Source organism: Rhinopithecus roxellana, chromosome 4, assembly GCF_007565055.1.
Source record: "Rhinopithecus roxellana isolate Shanxi Qingling chromosome 4, ASM756505v1, whole genome shotgun sequence".
NCBI classification, from domain to species: Eukaryota; Metazoa; Chordata; class Mammalia; order Primates; family Cercopithecidae; genus Rhinopithecus; species Rhinopithecus roxellana.
In genome coordinates, this window is record NC_044552.1 from 119,816,360 (window position 1) to 119,842,584 (window position 26,225).

At 38.9% G+C, this 26,225-nt stretch overlaps 1 protein-coding gene and 1 pseudogene across 2 annotated transcripts in view; both read left to right on the top strand.

The window, feature by feature from the left end:
• The window catches only part of MAP7 (microtubule associated protein 7), a 210,459-nt gene that overhangs the window by 109,779 nt on the left and 74,455 nt on the right, over nucleotides 1-26,225 (top strand). For both annotated transcript variants that reach the window (XM_030928974.1, XM_030928975.1), the window contains exon 2: nucleotides 22,744-22,842. In XM_030928974.1, coding sequence (XP_030784834.1) covers nucleotides 22,744-22,842 — 99 coding nt within the window. The remainder of the gene's footprint in view (nucleotides 1-22,743; nucleotides 22,843-26,225) is intronic.
• LOC104675045 lies at nucleotides 24,109-24,686 on the top strand (annotated as a pseudogene).

Sequence of the window (26,225 nt, forward strand, 5' to 3'; positions counted from 1 at the left end):
ATTCAAATTTCATACATCTGAGTTGGGGCATAGGAATCTGCTTTTTCAGTAAATACCCAAGGTGTTTCTGATGAAGGCGGCTCTTAGACCTCCATGGCTCCAAAGTTAATTTCTTATAGGCTTTGTGAAATATTGGTTAGGCTTCAAACATTTTTGTTTTTACATACCTTAGAAATTAAATTTTTTAAATACATAATGTACTTAAAAAGTGAGGAAATGTTGACATGGTATAACATGGAATAAAGTCTAATACTATCGTAAGTCCAACTATCGTAAGGCGCAGACTTTCTGTATTAATTTGTGCCCTGTGACAGTGATGCATCAATACAAACGAGACAGAAACCTTTTCACTTGCATGAAGCAAGGCCCGCTCTCACAGTATTTCTTGTTTTGCTCTCAAGGGGAGCTTTTACAGGAGCAGTGCATTCTCTCATTTCTTTAGTGACATTTCAGAGGTTTTAGCACCCTTGACAATAAACCACCTAATGTTCAGGATGCATAAGAAGCGTGCCTTATGCAAGCAGAAGAGGGCCGGGTGCAGCGGCTCATGCCTGTAATCTCAGCACTTTGGGAGGCCAAGGCAGGCACATTACTTGAGGTCAGGAGTTCTAAACCAGCCTGGCCAACATGGGGAAGCGCCCCCCTCCCCCCCCCACCACCAAAAATACAAAAATTAGCTAAGTCTGGTGGTGTGCACTTGTAGTCCCAGCTACTTAGGAGACTGAGGCAGACGAATCACTTGAATCCGGGAGTGGAGGTTGCAGTGAGCCAAGATTGCGCCACTGCACTCCAGCCTGGGTGACAGAGCAAGACTCCATCTCAAAAAAAAAAAAAAAGTAGAAGGGAAATGTATATGAGAAACGAGGTATGAAAGGTTTTAAGACAGAATCTGGAAACTGATTGCTTTATAACCCTCCATATACACATATTCCCTTAAAGTAAGGTTTTTAACTCCAAGCGTTTGTACATTTGGATGAGGAAAATAATTTCATCTTTTTTTCCACTAACCTCACCTAGAAATTGAGCATTTCCTTTAATTACAAATGTAAGCAACAAACCTAAAGTAGTATGAGCATCAGCAGAAGTCAGGTGTTTTCTTATCACGTTACAGTTGTTTCAGATATCTCAAAAGATGGTTTGAACTGATTACTTTGAAATCATGACAGTTATTAGATATGCCCCTAGATTTTACTATTTACTGGGTTAATAAAGAAGCACATATATTTCTCGGGTATACATATTTAAATGTATAAAAATATGCATTAAATTTTTAACCATATTTAAGTATAACCATTTTTAAATGTACTTATCCTTAGTTTTCTTGCTAATGCTGTTTTGATTTATGCATTTAAAAATATTATCCTAAGAAGGGATTCAGCCTGACTTTACCAGGTGCCAGAGGAGTCCACAGCACAAAAACTGTTAAAATCCTTTTGTGGAAAGCCCTTGGATACCTTTGGGAGCCTGCGGATCCCAGTTTGAAGGCAGCTGGTCTAGGGGACGGCTAAAGCCCATCAACATCTCTTAAACCATTAGTTCAGAAAACCCAGAAAGAACTTTTATGTTTTGCCAAGCAATGAAAAATGTGAACAATCACTTTAGCCCGTGGGAGATGATTCTAGGTTAAATTCTGTGAGTTGGTGGTTCTAAACCAGAGACGTACATCAAAATCCTTTAAGGAGTCATTTAAAACTACACAGCTGAGCCTAATGCCTCAGAATTGCTGTTCAGCAGGTCTGCGTGGGACCTGGACAGCACGGTGTAAAAAGCCCACAGGTGATTTTCATACAAACCCTCAAGAATCACCGTTTTAAACAGAAGGGCTTTGAAATCTTGTTTTATAAGAACTATTTTAAGTATGACCTTTTATATTTTATTTTATTTTATTTTATTTATTTTATTTTATTTTATTTTATTTTATTTTATTTTATTTTATTTTTTGAGACAGAATCTCACTGTGTCACCCAAACTGGAGTGAGTGCAGTGGTGCGAACTTAGCTCACTGCAACCTCTGCCTCCTGGGTTCAAGCGATTCTCCTGTCTCAGCCTCCCCAGTAGCTGGGGTTATAGGTATGTACCACCACATCCGGCTAATTTTTTGTGTTTTTAGTAGTGATGGGGTTTCACCATGTTGGCCAGGCTGGTCTCAAACTTCTGACCTAAAGTGAGTCCACCTGCCTCGTCCTCCCAAAGTGCTGAGATTCCAAGCATGAGTGCCCACCCTTAAGTATCACTTTTTAAAAGTTTTATGTTTGATCCAAAAATTCATGGAGGAAATTGGGAAGATTGTAGTTTGAAATTTGTTATTGTTGTTGTTTTGAGACAGGGTCTTGCTCTGTCACCCAGGCTGGAGTGCAGTGGCACCATCCCAGCTCACTTGCAGCCTCCACCTCCCAGGCTCAAGCGATCTTCCCACCTCAGCCCCCCAGGTAACTGAGACAACAGTCATGTACCACCATGCCCAGCTAATTTTATTTTTTGTAGAGACAGGGTCTCCCTATGTTATCCAGGCTGATCTAAAATTCCTGGGTTCCAGAAATCCTCCCGCCTCAGCCTTCCAAAGTGCTGGGATTACGGGTTGGAGCCACCACACCCTGACCTGTAGTTTGGAATTTGTAACCACTCAAAGCATCTTCTGTCATCGGGTGCCAGGGGAGAGGGGTTCTTGACCATCTCTGGGGACCATGAAACTCTGAAGTTTCACGCCCTGGTCTTCAGCTTAAGGGGCGAATAGCTTTCCTGAGATTTGCAAAGGTATACGTGATCAAAAAAGGGGAAGGAAGAATAGCTATCTATATGCTGAAATAGCAAAATTTAATGGAAAAATGAACGAGAAGATAAAATCATTAGACATACTAAGGAAACAGTTACTAAAACACCATTCATTTTATGAGAAGTACTGAACTGTAGCTCTAATTATTTGATTTCATTAACATTTTCTGCTCTATGATTTCTTGAATTTGGTTTTTTGCAATGTAAACACAGTACCATAGGTAAATGGAGTTGCATATAAGTGGTTTTGATGGTATATATTAGGGAAAAATGATAAAATATTAAAATATACTGCCTCTTAATTCAAAAGCAAAATTATCTCTAAGACTTTAAGCCTATTTTATGCGGCTGGGTATGTATCTGCCAGAAATGAAATCAGCATGCGGAAGAGATCTCTCAACTCCCATGTTTATTATAGCGCTATTCACGACAGGCAAGATATAGAATCAACCGGTATTCATCGACGGATGAATGGATAAAAAAATGTCATATGTATACCCAGTGGAATGGTATTCAATTTAAAAAATAAGAAAATCCTGTCATTTAGGACAACGTGGATGAACCTGGAGGACATTATATTAAATGAAATACACCAGGCACAGAGAGGTGCCGCATGATCTCGTTGTTATGTGGAGTGTAAAAAAGTTGAACTCCTAAGTAGAGAATAGGATAGAGATTACCAAGAGATTGGGGAGAGAGGAAGTTGGGGGAGGTTTGGTTTTTTTTAAGACCTTAAATATTTTATTTTTTAGATACAAGAATTTCATCCTAATACTGGGCTCTCCTGCATTTGAGAGTATTGTGTCCTTGGACCTCCATCCTCTGCTCATTGTCATAATTCTTAGATCTTAATTCTTATTAAAGTTTTATTTTCATCTTCTAAAATTACAAAACAGTAAACATATAATATACAAAATGTATAGTTTCCTCCTTGCAACAAGTGAGAAAAAATTCTTATTTTAACAAAAAGCATTTTTAAGTGAGTAAAGATGCAATTTTTCATTTACAAAAGAAGTTAATAGGTTTTCTAGTTGGGTTTATAAAAAGCTGATGCATATCCTGTTCTTTTTCCCTATGACTGATGGCAGAAATTCTGCTTTTGTTTATGATGCCCTCTCCTTGGCAAGGAGTGCCCCCCACCCACATACCTACTCACTGTTTAGGACCAGCTCAGACGTCCCCTATTCCAGGAAGCCTCCCTTACCTGTCTCTGTGTTCCCATGGAGATCTCTATCACGGTACTTACTACATTATGTTTTAATTATGTATTTCTATGTGTGTCTGTTTTGGAAGACTTTAGCCTCAGTATGATTGTATTATTAATGTCTGGAATAGTGCCTGCTCATTACATATTGTGCTGAGTGATTATATGCGTAGTCACCTGGCTCACACCTCCCACCACTTTGTTATTGTACTTGTCTGTGATCATGCTACAGAATTCTGTTGTGGGTGAACTCACCCAGCAGCACAGGGATGGTGCTTTGACCTTCAAGCTCCTGCTCTGGCCAACCAAGCTAACCTGCCCAGTTTGGCCAGCAGCTCATTGTAATAAATTGAGTTCAAATGGAACCCAGCACTATTAAACTAGCCATCAGCCTAAAACTACCCTTCAGAGAAGGAGCAAGACCAGGCATGAAGTGGGCCCCTGAGCCAGCCACTCCCTGTGTAAGTCTGTACTTCAGCTTCTCGCTCTCTTTTCACTGCAGTTTTATTGCTGTCTCACCAAGATTTCCTTTCTTCCAGGCCTTTAGTCTTAATGGGAAAAAAAAAAAAAAAAAGTTCCCGATGTTTGCTTAATTATTAACGTAATACTGGTTTAATTCTGAACTAGAAGATCTCAAACTCTTTATGACAGCCCAGTGAATAAAGTGAAGCAAAATGTAGAGGGGTCAGAAAGTGACTGCATTTCAGTTTGTAAGATGAAAAAAAGGGGAAGGGTGGTAGAGCTGACCCATGTGACTAATTCCTAGAATATAGCTGCAGTGGGCCTTATTCACCTAAGTGCATCCTAGAGATTTTATACATCATGCACACAGTTTTAGGTATTGTCTTAGACCGTTTATGCTGCTAATAACAAAAACTGAGACTGGATAATATAAATAACATAACTTTCTTTTCTTGAGTTCTGGGGTCTGAGAAGTGCAAGATCAAAGTGCTGGCCTTCAGTGTCTGGTGAGGGCCTTCTTACTGCATTCTCATATAGTAAAAGGGGCAAAAAGGACAAGAGGACCCCATGCTGTGTCCTCATGTGCAGAAAAGATGGGCAAAAAAAGGGGCCTAGCTAGTACCCTTGAACCCTTTTTATAAGGGTACTAATCCCAGCCTCATGACTTAATCACCTGAAGGCCCCACCTCTTAGCACTATGGGTCATAGGTTCCAACATACTAATTTTGGCAGACACATACATTCAAACCATAGCAGATATTAACCTATCAATAGTGCAGTTGAACATAAAATGAAGCTCTCACTTCAATGAAACACAAATTAATATGATTTAAAACAGTTGCACATTGTACTTTCTGAACACCTGTATTCTGTAGCCTGAATTTTGGCAGAGAAAGTGGTTGACACATTTGTATCTACTATCAAATTACCATGATAATTGTTTATTGTTCTCTCTTCACTTTATACCTTTTAATTAAACTGGGGGTTGGGGGCAAGGGAGGTGAGAAGAAAGAAGAAAAATACAGTTTTCGTCGCAAGAGGATTTTGTATCATTTTCTGAAGGTCTTGGTTCTAGAAATTCTGCAGTCTTGGAGACCTGTCAGTTTTTCTTTATAACTTACTGTGACTGTATTGTGTATTCATCAATATTATGAGATACTATGAAATAGTAAAACTCACTATGACTGTATGCATGCTTGCCCACGCATGGCTGAACTTTTACAAAGCAGTGAGGGAAGTTCTCCTAGGGTCAGGACAGGTCATCATGGGCACAAGGCCTCTTATTACTTTCTCTCATCAGAAAAAAACAAGTGAGAGAAAAATAAATGCACCTTCACTCAGGCTCCTGAACCCCATCTCAGTTCTTCTCCAGATAGCCCAGCAAGTGAGTTTGTCTAATCTCTTTCTCAGGAATGAGCATGATGAATGAAAACCAAGCAAATTCTGGAGTCAAACCAGGTTAGATTCAGACCCTTTCTGACCACTTCCAATTTCTGCCTCTGTGTTTTCAGTGTTAAATGTGGATGCTAATTGCCTGCCTTGCAGGGTGTCTGTAGGAATTAGATGTGATTATGTAAAGCTTCTAGCACAATGCCTAATATGATAAATGGTTCTCACAGTTGCTGCTGCTGCTGCTGTTACTGTTGCTATGTTTTTTCTCTACAGTAGTTCTCCTTTGTTTTCCTTTGAAAGCTGGAGCTGTCTGTGCTTCTCCTATTTTATAGTTATCAGTTGAGGGTTTTCAGTGGCGTTTTGGTATTGTGGAGTTATTTCTTTTACTCAGACAGCCTTTCTTAGGGAGTTAATCTGATACTATATCAGAGACAGTAGATTCTTCGTAGACCTTTCTAGCCAATGTTGAATGAGTATTTGGAAGTAGCACATACGTGGACACTACTAATTAGAATATGAAGCATGAATTTAGGTAATCATAAAGGTTTACAATAATCTAAAACCAATTATAAAGATTTATAACCAACATTTTGAACATTGAGTAGTATTAGGATAGTTTTTCTAGCTTTTAAAATCAGCCTAAACTTTTTGGTAAAGTCGAGTTTTGTAAAATGGGTGAAGATTTTAATTTTTTTTCCTAGTGAAATAAGGATTGGCAAAACTTTAAAGCTGGTTTACAATAATTACCAGATGAATAGAAACTAAAATGTATTGTCAGCTGATGTTTCATTGTAGGTGCCAATGAAATGGCTGTGAATTCTGTCTGTATCCCTAAAAATTTAGACGAAACTGTCATTCTTATATGTAATCTTAGCTAAGTGACCTCAGATTGACATAAATCAGACCAATATTGGTATTTTTATAACCCCAGCATAGATGGTGCCTGTATTGATTATTGTAAGTAGCAGGGAGCTTTGGGGAACTGCTGGTGGAAATGGTGTTAGCTGTACCCTGGGGAAAGAATTATGCAACACAGTGATAAGTCAGCTAACGAAATTCATAGCAACAAATCTGTTTGGCTTCTAGGCATCTCTTTGAAGTGGGCCAAGGGCTTGGGGCTGGAGGTAGGAAATCTGCACTGGTTCCTGCTGGGGCTTCTGCCAACTCTGATGGAAGAGCATCCTGGGCTGTCTGAGATAAAATTGCTTCTCTAGCACCTTCACTGGATACGAAATAAAGGAGTGAAGCTAAAGGGTGGAAGAATACTTCCGAGCACCTTCATCCCTGCTTCAAAGCCAGGGTCAGGGGGCTGTTATACCAGGGAGTGCTGAGAAGGGCAGAAAGCTGAAACTGCTCCTTCCTCTCTGATAGAAGAGGCAAGTGAAAAACTGGTGAAAGTGGCTGATGATGTCCGCAGGGGCAGACAGCACTGACTCCTGCTTTGTGGACTCTGCACAGATGCTATCTTGGAACTCAGACTGCTAGCACCTTTCACATTTGTATCACTTTTAATGTGGTCACACTTTTAATTTGACCACTCTGCAGGCCAGTGTTCATGTATTACTTTAGTGTGGCTTTTCTTATGATCAAAATCTTCTAAAATCAATTTGGTGAGCTATAGAAAGAGAAGGTAAATTTTCCTTGTGTGAAATACAACTCTCAGTAATAAGACTGGTATTAGCTATTCTTTGAATCTTATCTCCTGTTCTTCAGGGATGGCTTTGAGGTTTAATAAATGCTTGTCCATGGTGATTTCAGATGATTTTTAAGAAGTCATCTTTTAGGATGGGTGTGGTAGCTCACACCTGTAATCCTAGTGCTTTGGGAGGCCAAGGTGGGTGGATGGCTTGAAGCCAAGAATTCAAGACCAGACTGGGCAACAAAGCAAGACTATCTCTACAAAAAATAAAAATATCAACTGGATGTTGTGGCATGCGCCTGTAGTCCCAGCTACTTGGGAGGCTGAGGCAGGAGGATCGCTTGAGCCCAGGAGTTCTAGGCTGCAGTGAGCTTATGATCGCATCACTGCACTCCAGCCTGGGTAACAGAGGGAGACCCTGTCTTTAAAAAAAAAAAAAAAAAATCATATTTTAGAAATATTTTTTAAATGGAATTTTTTTCAGGCATAAGTAGTTACCTTATTTTTGCTGACAAATATTTGTTACAAAGTCAAGTTTTGCCTGCCAGAAAATCTTGCCTAAGGAAAATTGAATAGTTTATCCGAAAGTATTAACTGAGGAACACAGGTGTGATTATTTCTAAGACATTTTAAAAATTAAATGGTTAACCACACATATTAAATGAATTCCTTTCCCAACCAACTCTAAAATATGATTACCTGTGACCCTTTCCTTATGCCTATTTGCCATACTTTTATAGTGTTTGTTTTTTAAAATAATAATTCTTACTAATAAATGGGTTATGTTCCAGAAGTTCATATATGAATTAGCTGTTTGAAAGCTGGCACACATTTGCACATTATAAAAATATTGCATGTGTAACTGATAACCCACAAAAGCCTATTTAACCTGTTAGATAGTAATGTTATTATAAAATGCTCATAAAAAATGTGTATATATTCACTCAATTTTTATTAAACATCTATTCTACTTTAATCATATAATGATGTACCTTCAAATTGGTCAGATTCTACTATTTGTAAAGCAGGTTTTCTCACTTCCTCAAATTCTTCTTCCTACCCTGCCCTCACCCAACTATAATTTTTCTCCTTCTTATCATCTCCTTGGAAACCAAACTTAGTATCAAAACCTCTCCCTCCCTAACTTACTATTTGCAGAAAGCACACGCCCTTTTGAAATTTTTCTAAGGTTTTCCACTTCTGTAAAATAAAGGACATAGGATAACAGAAAAAGTATCATGAAGTTTAGGGCATATGCATCATTTGTAAACTAAAAAGAAAACATATTACCATGTCACTTCCTTAGAATACTCCTAATGCATCTAGGAAAAGTGGCTGTTTGAGGGGGCACTCAGACTGAAATGAGATCTGTTCACATTTGGTTAGAAAGCTCAGACAGTTCTTTAGACATCTTCCTTTCTGATAATGATTCCCCTATGATTCTGAAAACAGGACTGGTTATCTAGGAGCAGGTGTTTGGATAAAGAAGAGAGTGGGGAGGTAGGTCAGGTCTGTGACAGCCCTTTGTCCCCTGGGACGCAAGGAGAGTAGCTGGTTCCTCCCAACCTCCACTTAGTAATGATTGGCTTCTTTTTTCCTTCTTCTAGGAGAAGGTATCCATATAGTTGACCCATTCAATCTCTCTCAACCTCCTTCTGGCTTCTCCTACTGTTGTAGGCACCAACCCCCAAGTGGATGTTGTGAAGTACAAAATGGTCACATAAAATGCATTCTAAAAGTATTTAGAAGAAAAGAGCCCATTTGTCAGCTTAGTGTTAGCTGAGCTCTTCATGACCCCTAAAGGGCCTGTAGCTTAGGCAGATTTAGAATTTGTAATCGGATTCTCTTGTTTGAAATGGATGTGGCATTCTTTAAATGAAAATACTTACTGGACAGCAAGCGTGTAAATTGCAGTCTGTGGACTCTGCAGCCATGAGTGCTCCTTGATGGGCTGCTCAGTCAGCCTTTCCTTCCAACCTGCTACTGTTTGCCAGGTTGTGGCGCCTGCCACATAGCACACTTTGTGCCTTTGAGAGTTGGCAGAGCTTGTAAAACCACTCTTTTGTTTTGGTGTTTTTCAGATTGGGATCCTTTCCATTAGTTTGTTTTGTTTTTGTTTTGTTACTACATTTAGATATTCAATAGGTTCCAGAATTTGAGATCTCTTATTTGGGGACATATTGATGTGGCAAATTAGAGATTGAACAGCTCAAAAAAAAAATTCCGTGTCTAGTGGAAAGATGATTTAAAAAAATAAAAGGAACATGTTTTAAATCTCCATTTTCTTTCCCACATGAGGCCAGAGGAATGCTTTGTGATTTAAATCCCTTTTTCCTGGCCTGATATTGAGTCTCTGCTTGCTATGCTAAGCATACCAAAGCCCTTGCTTGGCCCTATTTCTTTGTTCTCCAGGATGATACCCTTAATTACTTAATAGATTCAATTTATTTTCAGACCACAAGTTACCTGAGAAAGTCACTAGAAGTTTGAGTTCTTTTTTTTTTTTTTTTTTTTTTTTTTTTTTTTTTTGAGATGGAGACTCGCTCTGTCGCCCAGGCTGGAGTGCAGTGGTGCGATCTCGTCTCACTGCAACCTCCGCCTCCTGGGTTCAAGCGGTTCCCCTGCCTCCACCTCCCGAGTAGCTGGGATTACAGGTGCCCGCCACCACGCCCAGCGGCTAATCTTTGTATTTTTTAGTAGAGATGGGGTTTCACCATGTTGGCCAGGCTAGTCTTGAACTCCTGAGCTGAAGCGATCCGCCTGCCTTGGCACCCCAAAGTGCTATGGTTACAGGTGTGAGCCACTGTGCCTGGCCGATTGATGAGTTCTCATATAGCGTCTGTGCAGATTTCACAAGGTGGGAGTCAGTGTCGTCTGTCCTTGCAGACATCATCAGCTGCCTTCACCAGTTTTTCATTGCCTCTTGTATCAGAGAAGGAGCAACTTCAGCTTTTAGCTCTGGCACAACAGCTTCCTGATTCTGCCTTTGAAGTGGGCATGGAGTTGGCCAGGAAGTGTTCTTCCACCCTTTTGCTCCACTACTTTATTGCCTATCCAGAGAAGGTGCTAGAGAAGGAATTCAATTTCAGCAGCCCACGATGCTCTTCCATCAGAGTTGGCAGAAGCCAGGGCCTGGAACCCATGCAGGTTAGGCTTGCAAAACTAAGAGGGGTAGAAATGATAAATGTATCTATATGGAACAAACCTTGCTTTTAAGCCTCTAATTCAATCCAAATAGGGTGGCTTCTTGAAGGTTTCATTCCTACTTTTGTTCACTGTTATGCTATGTACCAGGAAAGCAAAGCCTCCTTGGAGTTTTCCTTGTGGTTATTTCCTTGGAAGTGGCTGCCTTTTCCAGTTGAGTTCAGACTGGCAGAAGCAGAGAGTGCAAGAGATTAAGTTACCAGCTCTGGGAGCAAGGGATCAGGTGTAGATGCTGACAGAAGAAGGTAAATAATACTCAATCAGGACTGTGGTCTCACACACCAGTGAAGATTTAATAGAGCACTTATGAGAAGATGAATCTAGAATATCTAATTCCTATAGCCACATATTGAAAATGATGAAATTAGTTGCAATTAAAGGAAGAACTTGAAAAGCAGGCTAAAATAGGTTACTAAATTAGAAAAGAAAGGGGCAAAAAAGTAAATAGTTCTGAATAAATGGAAAGCAAATATATATATATTTATACATAGAATTTTTTTTTTTCCAGAAAGGAAGAGGGAAAAGGCTTTTACCTTTCACTTTATAGCTTTTTGTACTTTTTTGAATTTCCTAACTATGTAATAGATGTTTCTTTCTTAAAGCCAGGCACAGTGGTTCACACTTGTAATCCTAGCCACTGAGGAGGCTGAGATGGGAGGATTACTTGAGGCCAGAAGTTTGAGACCAGGCTGAGCAACATAGTGAGACCTATCTGTTAAATAAATAAAGAACACTTCCTTTGTAAGATAAAAAGAATAAATAGGCTATCTGGGTCATAGAATTATGGGCCTTTTAGATGTTATTTTATGTTCTTTCTGTAGTATAGAAAAGCTAATAAATAAGAGTAAAGTTAGGCTAAATCAATAGATAAATTTACTTTCTTTTTATAAGCAAATGTGCCATTCTTTTTATAAGCAAATGTGCCATTGATACCTATCGTGTATTAAAGGTTTCTTTGTAGAACAGTTGATAGAGAAGGGAACTTAACCCTTGTGTAACCAACCTGTAAGTTGCACTTCATATAGGACCTTAGAATACTAAGTATTTGAGAAGAATTGTGGCTCAGGAATTATCAGGAGCTATTTGAGGTGAGCGCGTTTGATCGAGGATCCCTTCACATTCTTTTTAGGATTCCACTGGCTTCTAAGGTGTTTGAATTCCTATGGAACTGATTTCTATTACAAATGTTATTAAAACTTGATGTGGCATGTTTCACTCCTTTTTTCTCCTGATATTGCTCCTCCCACTGTTTTCAAATCTAAAGCTGCTCTGCTTTAATATAATGAACCAGGACTGCTTGGCTTTCTGACTTTTGGAACGGATTAGACTACGTAGGATTCATGATGGGCCAAATAAAAGAGTTACTGAATAAGAAATAAGACATTTGGAAGGCTAAGATGCGTGGAATTTATTCTGTAGCCAGAAGGATCTCTGTATCAGTTTAGGGATTTTTTTTTCTTTTAATTTATGATTACAGAATTTCTTAATGATTTTAACAAATGGGGGATTTTGTTTTCTCTAACCTATTGGGAACATAGAAGTGAAGAGTTGCTGGTACTAGACCAGCGACTTAAAGATGTCAGGGCCTGAGTCTCTGTTCCCTTGGCCTTTCCCTCCTGATAGCCTCGTGGTTTCCAGATAGATGCTCTGCCTTAAGCATCACATCGGCATTCAAAGCAGGAAGAAAAGGAGGGGTGAAGAGCAAACAGGTTCACACACCAGAGTCTGCTGTGCCTTAAGGATCATTCCCACAAACCACACCTAACAACTTCAGTCTTCAATGTTTTGGCCAGATCTGTGTCCAGTGGCCAATCAGGGTTCTGTTAGAAAAGAACCATCAAGGCGGGGCACAGTGGCTGATGCCTGTAATCCCATCACTTTGGGAGTCTGAGGTGCAAGGATCACCTGGGGTCAGGAGTTCAAGACCAGCCTGACTGACCAACATGGTGAAACCCCGTCTCTACTAAAAATTCAAAAAGTAGCCAGGCATGGTGGCACGTGTCTGTAGTCCCAGCTACTCAGGAGGCTGAGGTGGGAGAATCGCTTGAACTCAGGAGGCAGAGGCAGTAAATCAAGATCACACCACTGCACTCCAGCCTGGGTAACATAGCAAGACTCCATCTCAAAAAATAAATAAATAAATAAAACATCAAAGAGTTGATATTTATTGGGTAACCAGCATGGATTGGAATGATATAGCCCCTTCCCTATGCAATACGGATCATTTCCAAGAGAGAAATATTACATCAAGTATTCCTCATTGTGTTTTGGTTTTGTTTTATTTTACTGTGGAGCACATTTTTTGTTTTGCCTCTCATGGGACTCAGTTTTTAGAAATTTTGGAAGCATACATTCTGAAAATGATATAAGATAGAATGAAATCAGACGCTAAATACCATGGGACAGATTGCATGGGAGTGCAGTATAAGTCAGAGAAAGAAATGTGATGGTGGTAGGAATAGCTTAAAAAGATTTCACGGGAAAGGAACTTGAGTTGGACTATGATGGATTGAGTTGGACTGTAAATGGATTGAATTCTACATGTTACTACATGGTGCATACACGTCATTATACACTTACGAAAACCAGTAGAAAGTGCATCGCCAAGCGTGGCCCCTCATGTAAACTATGGACCTTGGGTGATAATGGCGTGTTGGTGTCAGCTCATCAGTGGTAACCAATGGACCACTCTGGTGTGGGATGTTGATGGTGGGATTGGCGTGGGGGCGGGGCTGCAACAGCATATGAAACTCTGTACTTTCTGCTCAATTGTGCTGTAAGCCTAAAACTGCTCTAAGAAAGAAAAAGAGATTAGATGTAAATAGTTGCAAAGATGGTGAGGCTGGTGTTCTAGTGAGGGAAAAAAGAACACAGTCACAGATACAGAAATGACTGTAGCACAGGACAGCATGGGGAGAACGAGCTGGCCCATAATTTTAGACAAGCTTTCAGTTAAATATTCAGTGGTTACATGAAATGAGTTGGAATAAACGTTCAGAACCTACCATATCATTCCTATTAAATTTTACAAAGTTTACATAAGAAATTTAAAATATTTTAATATTTTCTACAGAGGAGAAATGATTAATTTTTGATATTTGACAGTAGTGTATAAGTGTATTTATTTCACTGATTAAACTCAGTTGACTAATACTCATAGGATTAAAATTACATGCAAATTTATTTACAAAACTGATATTTAAAACTGAGTCCCCTGTTTAGAACTATTTTTAAGTATTGTACATTTTCTGCTTAGATAACTGTACTTTGTAAGTATGAAAGCTTTTCTATTTTGTGGCCAATAGTAATCATTTTGTAAAATACTGGCATTAGCCATTTTAGTTTTCCTTAAAGTAAATCATTATCCTATTAAAGTAAAAACACCCTCTTTTCAGTTCGTTGTTTTAATTAAGCAAAGTATAATAAAGTTGAGTTCTAATTATTTTTCTTTTCCACATTATTTAAATAGTTTCTTCTAATTACACATTGATTTTAATTGAATTGGGTCTAATTTGATAAACTCCATTTCCAGCTGTTAAAATATAGATGGGTAGCTACAATCTCTGATTTGCCATTTCTCCATGTGACTGGAAAACTTTAATATGGTTAGACTTTGCCCTCCTTTTGTGTACTTTGCCCTATGCTTTGCTTAGTCGTAAACATTATTCATGTTGTGGGGCAGGGATAATGCTTGTACAGTAGCTAGCATTGTGACTGGTGGTAAGTCACCAGCGAAGATGAAAAGACTTCCCTTTTAATCTGATTTATGTTAATGCAAGGGGAAAATACATCATTTTCTCTTCTATTTTTAGTGTTGCCATCTGGCTGAAGGAAGGTTTTTGTTTTATTTATTTACTTATTTTTTAGATAAAAGCCTTTTTGGTTGAATTTAAAGTGTGTAATGTTTATTCCTGTCAGCACAGTGTTTCAGAAAGCATTTGTGATGTGCATTGAGGAGCTGTTTTTAGTGGTAAATGAAAGCGCTTAGTGGGTGATTCCCCCCAGTTCCCACAAGATATATGGAACATGTGCTTTTCTGAAATATCCTTTTCCTCGTGTTTAGCTAGGGTGGATAATTCTTTGGCTACATAAGAAACAGATTATCAAAATTAATTTATTAATTGCTTTGGGAAAGGGTTGGGGTTTACAAATTTCCCAAAGTTGAGATGCTTGTCTGATGTTATCAGTAGAGGCTATAATGTTCACATGCTTTCTTTCCTTCATGCGGTATAAGCAATAACAGCTTTAGTGTCCCTTATCTGAAATGTTTGGAAATGGAAGGGTTTCAGATTTCAGGTTTTTGGATTAGTGATGCTCGACCTATATTCTGTTGTGTTTGTAGAGTGTCACTCTAATTCCTGAGATTCTCACTGTAGGTGAGACTGGTCGCTCCTTTCTATGAAGCGGGGTCAAAACATCCATTTGATTTTGAGTCTTGCCTAATATAATGTTGAAGTCATCCTAGAATAACATGAGATTTTTTTTCTCTTCTGATGTGAAATGTTTAGCACACCGCCCAGCACATATGTGACACTGAACAAATGCTTGATGAAGGATGCAAGAGAGGAATGGATGTGTGCCTTCTGGAACACTGTGGCAAAAGTCCAGAAAGAAAAATATTTAAAAAGTATTAATGATAAGATGATTAGTAAAAAGAAAAAGAATACATTTTCTTATTTTTTGATGACTGCTAAGATTGTAGAGAAAGGGTGACAAAAAGAGTTGTCAGATCAAGGTCACATCTACTTCACATCAGAAGAGAAAATATATCTCATGTTATTCTGGAGATTGTAAGGCTGAAGGGCATGGCCCCTGCCCTCAGGTTGTTCTGGTCAAGTGGAAAATTACCATAGACCTGTACCTGACCAGATATCAACGACTGAATGCCGATGTTCCGTTTATTTGGAGACTGTTTGTTGAAGCTCAGAATATGATGACTATGACTAGACATCAGCTCCTTGGAGGAAAATGGCCCAGTCCTATCCCTTAGGAATATTTTGGTAACCTATTTTGATAGAATTTTCTTTTGCTGTTTTATATATGATATTAATGTCTTCCCTATCACATGTTAGGTTTTTTTATTTCAGAGAAAGTTGATTGCGTCACTATTTGTTTATTTATTTATTTTATTTTTTGAGATGGAGTCTCTCTCTGTCACCCAGGGTGTAGTGCAGTGGCGCAATCTCAGATCACTGCAATCTCCACTTCCCAGGTTCAAGCGATTCTCCTGCCTCAGCCTCCCTAGTAGCTGGGATTAATTACAGGCATGTACCACCATGTCTGGCTAATTGTTGTGTATTTAGTAGAGACGAGGTTTCACCGTATTGGCCAGGCTCGTCTCGAACTCCTAACCTCAGGTGATCTGCCCACCTCAGCCTCCCAAAGTGCTGGGATTATAAGTGTGAGTCACCACGCCCAGCCTATGTCAGTATTTTTTATCATCTCATGTATAGACCTTGACAGTTCAATCCAGCTGCCTCAACTTCTCTTTGGAAGTGGTTCAATATAAATTATTAACAAAGACCGACATGTCTTTGTTCCGTTCTCCGTGTCTTAGTGTCAGTTACAGAAATAAGGAGAGATACCTGTGGTAGATTCTGTCCCCATGTGTCATATAACTATACACCCTGTTGGACTGTATTTATAAAGTCAGTGTCTTTTGTTGGGTTTGTACTCTCTTTATTGAACAAATGTATTTCCTTTTGGTTTAATATCATTTTCTATCATGGTCATACATCTTAAGGTTTTTTCCCTTATGAAGAGATGGAGAAATCAGAAAGTGACTTTCAGTCACTGTCATTGCTGAATGAGCTACTCCAAATTGTAAAACCTCCACACTCTTACCGTGCTCTAATGAAGTCTACCATAGCCACCAAATCTTAACTTTGTGTTCTGTATAGATATGTGAAATGCAAGAAAAAGATCTTAATTGAATTGTTTCTGTCAGCAGAATAGGGAGAGTGCTGTGTATAACTTAAATATGTATCATTATCAGATGGTCCTATTTAGTTGCATATGTTTTGGCAACAAGAATTGAGCAATAGAGTGAATAAATGGTTCATTGTTGTTATTTCTGTTTCAAAATGTCAGTCAGATTACATGTGGCTAGAAGTTGCACCATGCCATGAAATGGGTCTATTCTGGTGTGTGTAGAAGAGCAAATGAGACTCTGCACTATGTTTGACATTTACAGTTACTTAAATTGCCATGACACAATACCTGTAGGCATGCCCCATGAAGCAGCTGCTTCCCTGTTAAGTGATGGTCTACAAAAGATTAATAACACCAGTCAATTTCCCATATTGTATCTTATTCACCTCCCTGCAAAATGACCTTCAAAAATATGCCCCACCTATTTCCCAACAGACCCATTTCCTTATCTGGCCTGCTGGCCACTCATCCTCCCAGGAGTTTGTGGCTGGAGTTCCATTTCTGGTGGAGGGTCCCTATATCGTGCTACATGAGCTGTCCTTGGCTTCTTCTAGGGTGACCACACTGACTCTACTCTTCCCCTACTTCTTGTTTCTTCAGGGACGGCCCTAAGTTTCACCATATTCATTCATGTCACTTTTTACCATGTAACGGTCAAATAGTTATCTCTTGGTACGTGATATGGGTAAGTGGAAGAACCTGACTAGTTACTAAACTATATAGAAGGCAGAGTTCTTAGGATGTCTGTTTTTAGTCTGATTTCCTTTTACTGTTTTCTTTAAGATGAGATCCTTTTTAAATTCATTTCCAGCAGACTTGTTAGACTTCACTGTTCATTTACACAGAATCCATTGAAGCTAAAGTAGTTCACAGCTGGAAGTTCCATGTGATATATACTTTAGTGACTTTCCATTGCCTTCACGAAAAAGTCCACACTCTCAGAATTCAAAGAGACATTGACTTTAGCCTGTTTCTCTTGTCATATCTTCAACTGCCTCCCTTCCTAAACCTGCTGTTCTGACTAGACAGTACCGATTATCTCTCCTGTCCCTTTGCCTTGGTAGTTTTGCTCATGCTCCACCCTAGTAAGGGAATTTCTTCACATTACTCTTCACTTATCTGGATGCTTTCTGGTCTGCAAGCTCTTTGCCCAGGGACTACTGTCCCTTGTGGCTCCTTCTCCCACTCCGAATTCTTGTAACACTATATCATTTGTTTGGTTATTAAACCTCTGTGGGTTTATGGATTTTTTAGAAAATTGAATCAGTCCGTTGTTGCAATTTCATGTATGTGCCCACTGTCTCTCCTCCAAAGGATGGTAAGCATCTTGAAAGCAGATGCTATGTCATATGACCTTCGTATTCTCACTGTGTAGTACAGTGTCTGGTCCATGGCGGTATTTTTAAATGTTGAAAAAATTACTTAATTAATTAGAATTACTTAACATTTCTGAGCCTGGTGGTTCTGTTGATAGTGACAAAGAGACTGACATTAGGGGATTGGCTTTTTTGTGAGGACGTTCAAGTGATAGCAGAAATACATGAGCAGATATTCCCTAGATGTTGAAGATGGGAACTTAATTGAGAGCACATATTTATCAATGCATACTCAACAGTGACTGATGTACAGATAGTATTTCAGGACATAATGGGAGATGATTTTTGAAGAAAGGAGATAGTGTTGGAGGAATTGGAAGTTCCAGAATACAGTGTAACCTAGAAACATAGGACAAGAAAAGGAAAAAGAAGTGGTAGAAGGAGATAATTACACACCTAATAATATTTCTTCCAGCATCGAGCTCAAGGTGTCCCATAGAGTAGTGTACTGTTTGAATAAATACAAGTAGGAAGAAAACTGAGGTAGTGTGGGAAATGAAATCCGGGTTTGTCTGATGCTAACTCCCATGAGCTTTGATCATTGCTACCCAACTTCACTTGTAATTGTGAGGAATTTAACCTAAGGAGAAATTCTCTATTATGTGGAATAATCAGGAAAGTCATTAGGAGTGATGCTGTTGCTTTATTTCCTTCTTGTTCTAATGCAAATTTTATAAATCACATTGAATAAAACACTTCATACCTATGATTAGAGTGCTACAAACAAACCTGGAAATGAAATCCAGGTTTGCCTGATGCTAACTCCCTTGAGCTTTGACCACTGCTACCTAACTTCACTTATAATTATGAGGATTTTAAACTGAGGAGAAATTCTCTATTACATGGAATAATCAGGAAAGTCATTAGGAGTGATGCTGTTGCTTTATTTCCTTCTTGTTCTAATGCAAATTTTATAAATCACATTGGATAAAGCACTTCATACCTATGATTCGAGTGTTACAATACTCCTGGCAGGTATATTTGAATAAATAAATTTAAAGAATAAATATATATAAATATATACAAAATAATAACAGCGATCTCAGGCCTGATATGGTAACTCTTTTCTATACAGATTTATTTAAACTATTAGATTGAAACATTAAAAAGTTGTTAAATTTTAACCATTTTTTTACTACATAAAAGGCTATTTCATGTGGTTCAACCTCTAGTTCTATGTTCTAGGTCACTTCCCCAAAGCTGTGTCCTCACAAGTGTATGTCTGCAGAGGGGCTGTATGCCCACAAAGTCCAATTGAAGACTGTAGCAGAAAAGCATGTATGCAGTAGTTCCTCCTTATCCATGATTTTGCTTTTTGAGGTTTCAGTTACAGTCAGTTGTAGTCCAAAAATATTAAATGGAAAATTTCAGAAATAAACAATTCATAAATTTTATGCTCTTCTGAGTAGTGTGATGAAATCTCGTGCCCTCCCGCTCTGTCCAGCCTGAGATGTGAATCATTCCTTTGTCCAGTGGATCCACACTGTAGTCGCTGCCCACCTGTCAATCACATAGGAGCTGTCTCTGTAGATCCAAAAAACATAGCATATATAGAGTTCAGTACTACCCACAAATTCAGGCATCCACGGGGGGTCTGGGGAACCTAGTAGTCCCCCATGGATAAGGGACTATACAGAGCTGGAAACTGAGTTTAAGCTTTTGCTGTATCACAGCCCACATTGCAGATTTTATTAAAAAGAGTGACTGAAATACATTATCCTTGTGGATATTATTCAGTGAGATTTAAACAGGATGGTGCAAAGGTTATAGTCAGAAGTGTCTCAGAGCAAGTGTTTTGACTAAATTGACAGGTCATTTGTTGGACCAGTTATTTTCAGCAGTTGACAGAAGACCGTATTGGACCATACAGCCAGAAGTAGAAACAAAGCCGTGAGAACACCAAGGCCTTTGTGGGAAGATGTTGGAAGGAATCAGTGAGTGGCAGAGAATGTGGATTGCACAGGACACATTGCAGCACTTACTGGAGCTACAGGATTTTCACCAGATGAAGGCTCCAAATGTCTGATGCCTCTCTATTTTGTTTCGGAGTATGTCGGAAAGAGAGTCCCAGACCACCAGGGTGCTTGTCTGTATCTTTCCTCTTATCTTTACCTCAACACTTACATGTGACACTAATGGAATACAGCTTTCAAGCTAGCAGGATGATCAATAAAGATTACATAAGGCTAGCAAAGACTTACTGAGCATCATAGTATATGGCTTAACTTTCTTTTTTTTTTTTTTTTTTTTTTTTTTTTTTTTTTTTTTTTTGAGACGGAGTCTCGCTCTGTCGCCCAGGCTGGAGTGCAGTGGCCGGATCTCAGCTCACTGCAAGCTCCGCCTCCCGGGTTTACGCCATTCTCCTGCCTCAGCCTCCCAAGTAGCTGGGACTACAGGCACCCGCCAACTCGCCCGGCTAGTTTTTTGTATTTTTTAGTAGAGACGGGGTTTCGCCGTGTTAGCCAGGATGGTCTCGATCTCCTGACCTCGCGATCCACCCATCTCGGCCTCCCAAAGTGCTGGGATTACAGGCTTGAGCCACCGCGCCCGGCCAACTTTCTTTTTTTTTTAATGAAAGAAGAGAGATTCAAATAAATAATACTGGAAAGTCACCTGAGTCATTTTAATTTTTTTTCATGAGAACTTTTATAAGGGTATATACAATCCTATCTTCTAGTTAATGAGGATTTTCAGGTTTCTAAATTTTGGAAATCAGAAAATGAATAAATTCCTCTTGTCATTGTGTTCTTAAGTAGTGAAATCCCCTACACTTTGTTTAAAAAACAAAAAACTCCCTGTTTTATTTTCCCAATGTTATTGAGGGTTTGTTTTTTTTAAGGCCCAGATTTGCTTAATATAATGAAAGGCATCACATCTTAGAAAACTGTCATCTCCCCCAAACCCTGAATCAGAAAGACTAATTACCTCTTCCCAAACCAGGCCATACTCTAAAAATTATATCAATAAGTTTACCCTACCTAAGAGCCCCAGGAGGTATGACTGTGGCTGAGCTGAAAACTTCTGGAACCAGCTGCTGACCCAGACTTTTCTGCCACATTAGTCACTTGCCCCCCAGGACCCCGTCACCAAGTTAGCATAGGTTTGCTTTCTCTCAAATCCCTGAGGAACTAGAAGCCCAGTTTCCTGAAGAGAGCTAAAAATACTTTCTACCATTTGTCGTGCCTTGCTGTGGGCCAGGCAATGATCTACCTTTCTGTACATTATCTCATTTAATTTTTACAGCTCTGAAAGTAGATGTTTTTCCCCTTTACAGATGGGGAAATTAAGACTTAGAGATGTTAAGCAACATGCTGAGGATTCATCTGGTAAATGGCAGAACCAGGTTTGCTGACTCCAAAACACACTCAAACCTGCATGGGTGCTGTGAGAATGGGATGCCCAGGACTCCACAGAAAAGCATAGAAGCTGGGAGAAAGGGCCTTGAATACTTGTTAAACATCTCCTATGTGCCAAGGCTTTTGGTAGATTTTTAACACATATCTTCTCAGTTAATCCTTTCAACAGTTCTGTGAGTTAGGCAGTATTATTACCCCATGTGACCTACTTGGAGAGGCCAAATAACTTCCTGGCCACTCAACTGGTTACGTACTAAGTCTCATATTTGAACCCAGGTCTGTCTGTGTCTTTTGCTGTTACAGTGTTCACCAAAGAAGTTTTTGAAGAAATACAGACTTTTAAACCATAGCAGAAGAAAAAGACTGATATGAAAGCAGAGAGATGGCCTGAAAACTTTAGAAATACATCCAACCTAACAGTTAGGAATTAGCAATATATAATCTTAGACCAAACAGCCTGACAATTTTCAGAAATTATTTTTAGTTTTCAAAATTTAACCTATTGTTACTAATCCAAAAGGCTTACTGAAAAATAAAATAACATAAAATTAACCTATCAATTTCATATGAGCATAGAAAAATTTTAAGATGGATTTTACATGTGTCTCGTGGTCAGTATGACTCAGAAGGTCTTCTGAGATGGAAATGAATTCCCGACATCCAGGCGATAATGAAGTGGGCAGATAGACCTCTGATGTTCACCTAGAGTGGATCCAATAAAAGTTAGATATAGATAAATTAGAGTTCAAGTAACCAGAACTCCTGTTCAATTGAATTTTTTTTTTAATTTGAATTTCAGCATAATAAAGCAAACTACAGCCTCCCTCTAGCACCCCACCCCCAAAAGCGTTTATCGGGCTTATTCAGAAAAGTGACTTGCACTGAACATATGTTGAAGTCTTTTCGATCTCCATTGTCTGCTGTTACATAATATTCAGTTAGGGTTGATGTTTGTTGTCAGGACCTGGGGCTACTGCAGAGACTCAGTAACCCCAAAGAAAGATTAAATGATGTTGAATATACCAAAGCGGAAAGAAATTAATACATTTGAAATATATTCTAAGCCAATGGTGCTTTATAAGAACTCAGATCCAAGACTTTAGACTGCACTTGTCCTTCCACATGGTTGCTTTATGCGTAAACTGGTACAGCTGTGGGAAAGGCCCTTCATGGCCCCTTGAACATGCCACTTCTATAAGATTGGTCACTCAAGCCGAGGTTGTTGATTTTTTACATGTTCTTCCTACTCCTTGAGGACACGGGTTGTAACTACTTCATCTTTTCATTTCCTTAATCTAGCCTAAGAACCTGGTACATAGGTTAACAGTAAATGTCAAATACATAAATGTTTCTGAAGAAATTTTAAGAAGCTAAATGTATTTTTTCTCTTTTGTCTCATTTCTGTAGCACCCGACAGCTATAAAGTGCAAGATAAGAAAAATGCCTCCAACCGCCCTGCCTCTGCAATTTCAGGACAAAATAACCACCACTCAGGAAATAAACCAGGTATGATGCATTGCATTAATTGTGGGAAAATAAAGATTATCTTTTATGCCCTAAAGGCATGCTGACGATTATAAAGGTTTAATTTGTTTAAATTCTAGTTTTCAGAAAACTAGAATTTAGGAGAGCTTGGTTTCAGTCCTGCCACCAAACACACACTCCTACTGGCTTGTATGATATTAAGTCAGAGAACCTCTCAAAGCCAAGCCTTGGTTTTCTCTCTTTAAAATGTAGATTCAAACACACGTCTTGCTTACTTCTCAGAGTCATTTTGACAATCAATGAGATCATGTATGTGGATGCACTCATTTAATGTCAGGCAGTTTAAAGGGGTAATAATTTTACTATTCTGTTTCAAATGATAGGACACAATTTTTTTATACCTGTGTGTCCAACAAGCATTATCACGTATCTCTTTTGTGACTTTTTCAAAAACTATTTCAAGAAAGCTTTACACATAGCAAAGCTTGTATAGAATTATGGTTTTGTTTGCTATTCCTTGCAATGATTGTATGCCTATACAGTAATTTCATGTAATAGCCTGTGATTCAGTCTTTTTCATTCAGTGATACCAATAATGTAACAGTCTATAAATATAATACAAACAACTGAACCGACAGTACGGTTGCTTCCAGATATCCAGTAACCATTGCGTGACCTGTGGAAGGAATGAATGTATGGTATGATAATAAGAGACAATCAAAGGAAAGGAAAGCAAGCCAAATACCCCAGGAGGTTCTTGGAAACCTATTTCATGCTGCATCCAGTACTGAAGTCACTCAAGCACAGTGAATCAGTGAGAATAAAAATGGAAATAACTGAGTCTAACCTTATAGAGAATATTCTACTGTGTTTAGTTTTGTGAATTTTTTTTCATGTAGAAAAGGTCTTGAACACAACAGATAAATCTGCTTTGTCATTTAGAGGAAAGACAATAACAAGTATTGTTGAAAATATTGCTTAAGCTGCCATTAGTGGAAAATGATGTGCAGCCTCAGAGGAGTTTTAATTACCAAGCGGAGATTTCCTTAGTCAGCCTGCCTTTTCATTGAGTCATTTATCCATCCATCTAACCACCCACCTTCCAGCTACCATCTAATGTTTACTGAGTTCTTCTATGCCAAAGAAGCATGAGAGATGCACTGCATGAGCAAACAACATGAACCCTGTCCCCATGTAGCGTATTCTAGTGGACCTTTATTTTCGTATTCAAGTGTGTCTCTATGGAGGTCGAAGTTCTTTAACATGAAAAGCACATTTGTTGGGCCGATGGTGGAAACAGACCTCGTAGCTGAGTTTCCCTGGCCTCCGGTGCTGCGCTGAGGTTATGGCCTGCTTCGTGACTGGGCTGGGCGCACAGGGCCAGCGGGTGGTGTTGGTCACATCAGGTGGCACCAAGGTCCCACTGGAAGTGTGGCCGGCCCTTCTGCGATGTTTTACCTGGTGTGGTCGTGTCAGATTTCTATGTTCCTGTCTCTGAAATGCCTGAACACAAGATCCAGTCATCTGGGGGCCCACTGCAGAGAACAGTGAAGATGATGCCAAAAATACTTTCCCCTTTGATTGAAGATTGTGCTCACAAAGCATTTATAATTTCCTTTAAGTTGGAGACTGACTCCTCCATTGTAATTAATCAAGCTCAGAAGGCTTTGGAAGTTTATCAGCATCAAGTGGTGGTGGCTAATATCCTTGAGTCATGACAGTCCTTTGTGGTTATTGTAACCAGACACTCAGAAACCAAGTTATAGCTATCAGAGGAAGAAATAGAAAAATACATAGAGATAGAAGAGAAGATAGTGGATAATCTTCAGTCTTGACACACAGCTTTAATATGTGACAAAAACTGAAGTAAAAAGCCCTTACATTATCAAAAACTGTCCAGGGCTCTTACAGTTGGTGAAAACTATGATAAAACCTTTGCTTTCATATGGACAGAGAAAATGAAGGAAAGGGAAAAGGCAGTGGTACACAGGCAAATATGCTTTGATATTTGTCTTTTAATGACATGCGATACACTCACCTGAATGTCATCTTGATTTTGAAATTGAACACTAGAACTGTTTCTCACCTTTAAATAGAAGAGCTTATTGGGAAATATATATTACTTTAGATACACATTGGGGCCTGAATATCAGCCTTCTTTATACTATAAAAAGAGAATTATGGATGCATGAATGGTCATGCTTTGGAAGTCAAATATTTGTTGAGTGCCTACTGTGTGTCAGGCCCTGTAGCTGAGCCACGAGGATTAAAAAGATGAATAAATGTGTTTAAAAAAAAAAAAGAAAATCACATTTGTTATACAACGAAAATTTAACATAGCTTAATTGTTGGTGCTATATTTCTCTGGTTCTCCCCATCCACCACTGCTTCTAATTTCTACCTTTTTTTTTTTTTTTTTTACTGTGCAGTTTATACTTTTATATCCTGATAACTCATTTATTCGTCTAGTGTTAGCATCATGAAGGTACTAGGAATATATTACTAAGAGACATAATCTCTACCCTCCAGTTGACAGTATGATAGATAAACCAATATATGAATAAGTCATTCTAACACAGAACCACCAGTGTGATGAGAGATTGCACACAGTGTATAGAGATCAGAAGCCAGAAAAACCTCTTCCACCCTAATTGGCCGTCTCCTTATATACAGTCATTTGATTTATATTGCTAAAGTCAAGTTAAATAGGGAGACATTTCACTTCTGATTGTGTCTTTTTGAGCATCCCTGTGTCTGTTTTCTTGTATATACAGATAAGCCAAGCTATATAAAAGGCTCTTGATTTAGAAACCACCATGTCATTATTTTCCTGAGTCTCTCCAAAGGATAATATGAGTATTGTGTTGGAGGGCTGGCCTTGGGTAACACCTTTTAATTTTTGTGGGATATGGGTTATGAGAATGTCTGTCTAAAGCATTTTGTTGATTTTCATTTTCTAGAACTGGGGAGAAAAAAGTTCATTATGTATTTTGGGATATTTTGAGTATTGTCCTAACCAGGTATGGGCATCCTGACTGAATGATTTCTGAGAATCCCTTTTAACCCAGTAAGTTTTGGCTAAATGTCCTTTCCTCTTTTACCATCTGATACTTAAACTCGTTAGAAGGCTCCAGAACATCTCTATGATTTAGAAGACATTTCTCCACATTCAAGTTGTGACTTTTATATTTAAAGCACATTATGGCTGGCCAGGCACCAGTGGCTCACGCCTGTAATCCCAGCAATTTGGGAGGCCAAAGCAGGTGGATCACCTGAGGCCAGGAGTTTGAGACCAGCCTGGCGAACATGGTGAAACCCCGTCTCTAATAAAAATACAATGATCAGCCGGGCATGGTAGTACACACCGATAACCCCAGCCACTCAGGAGGCTGAGGCAGGAGAAT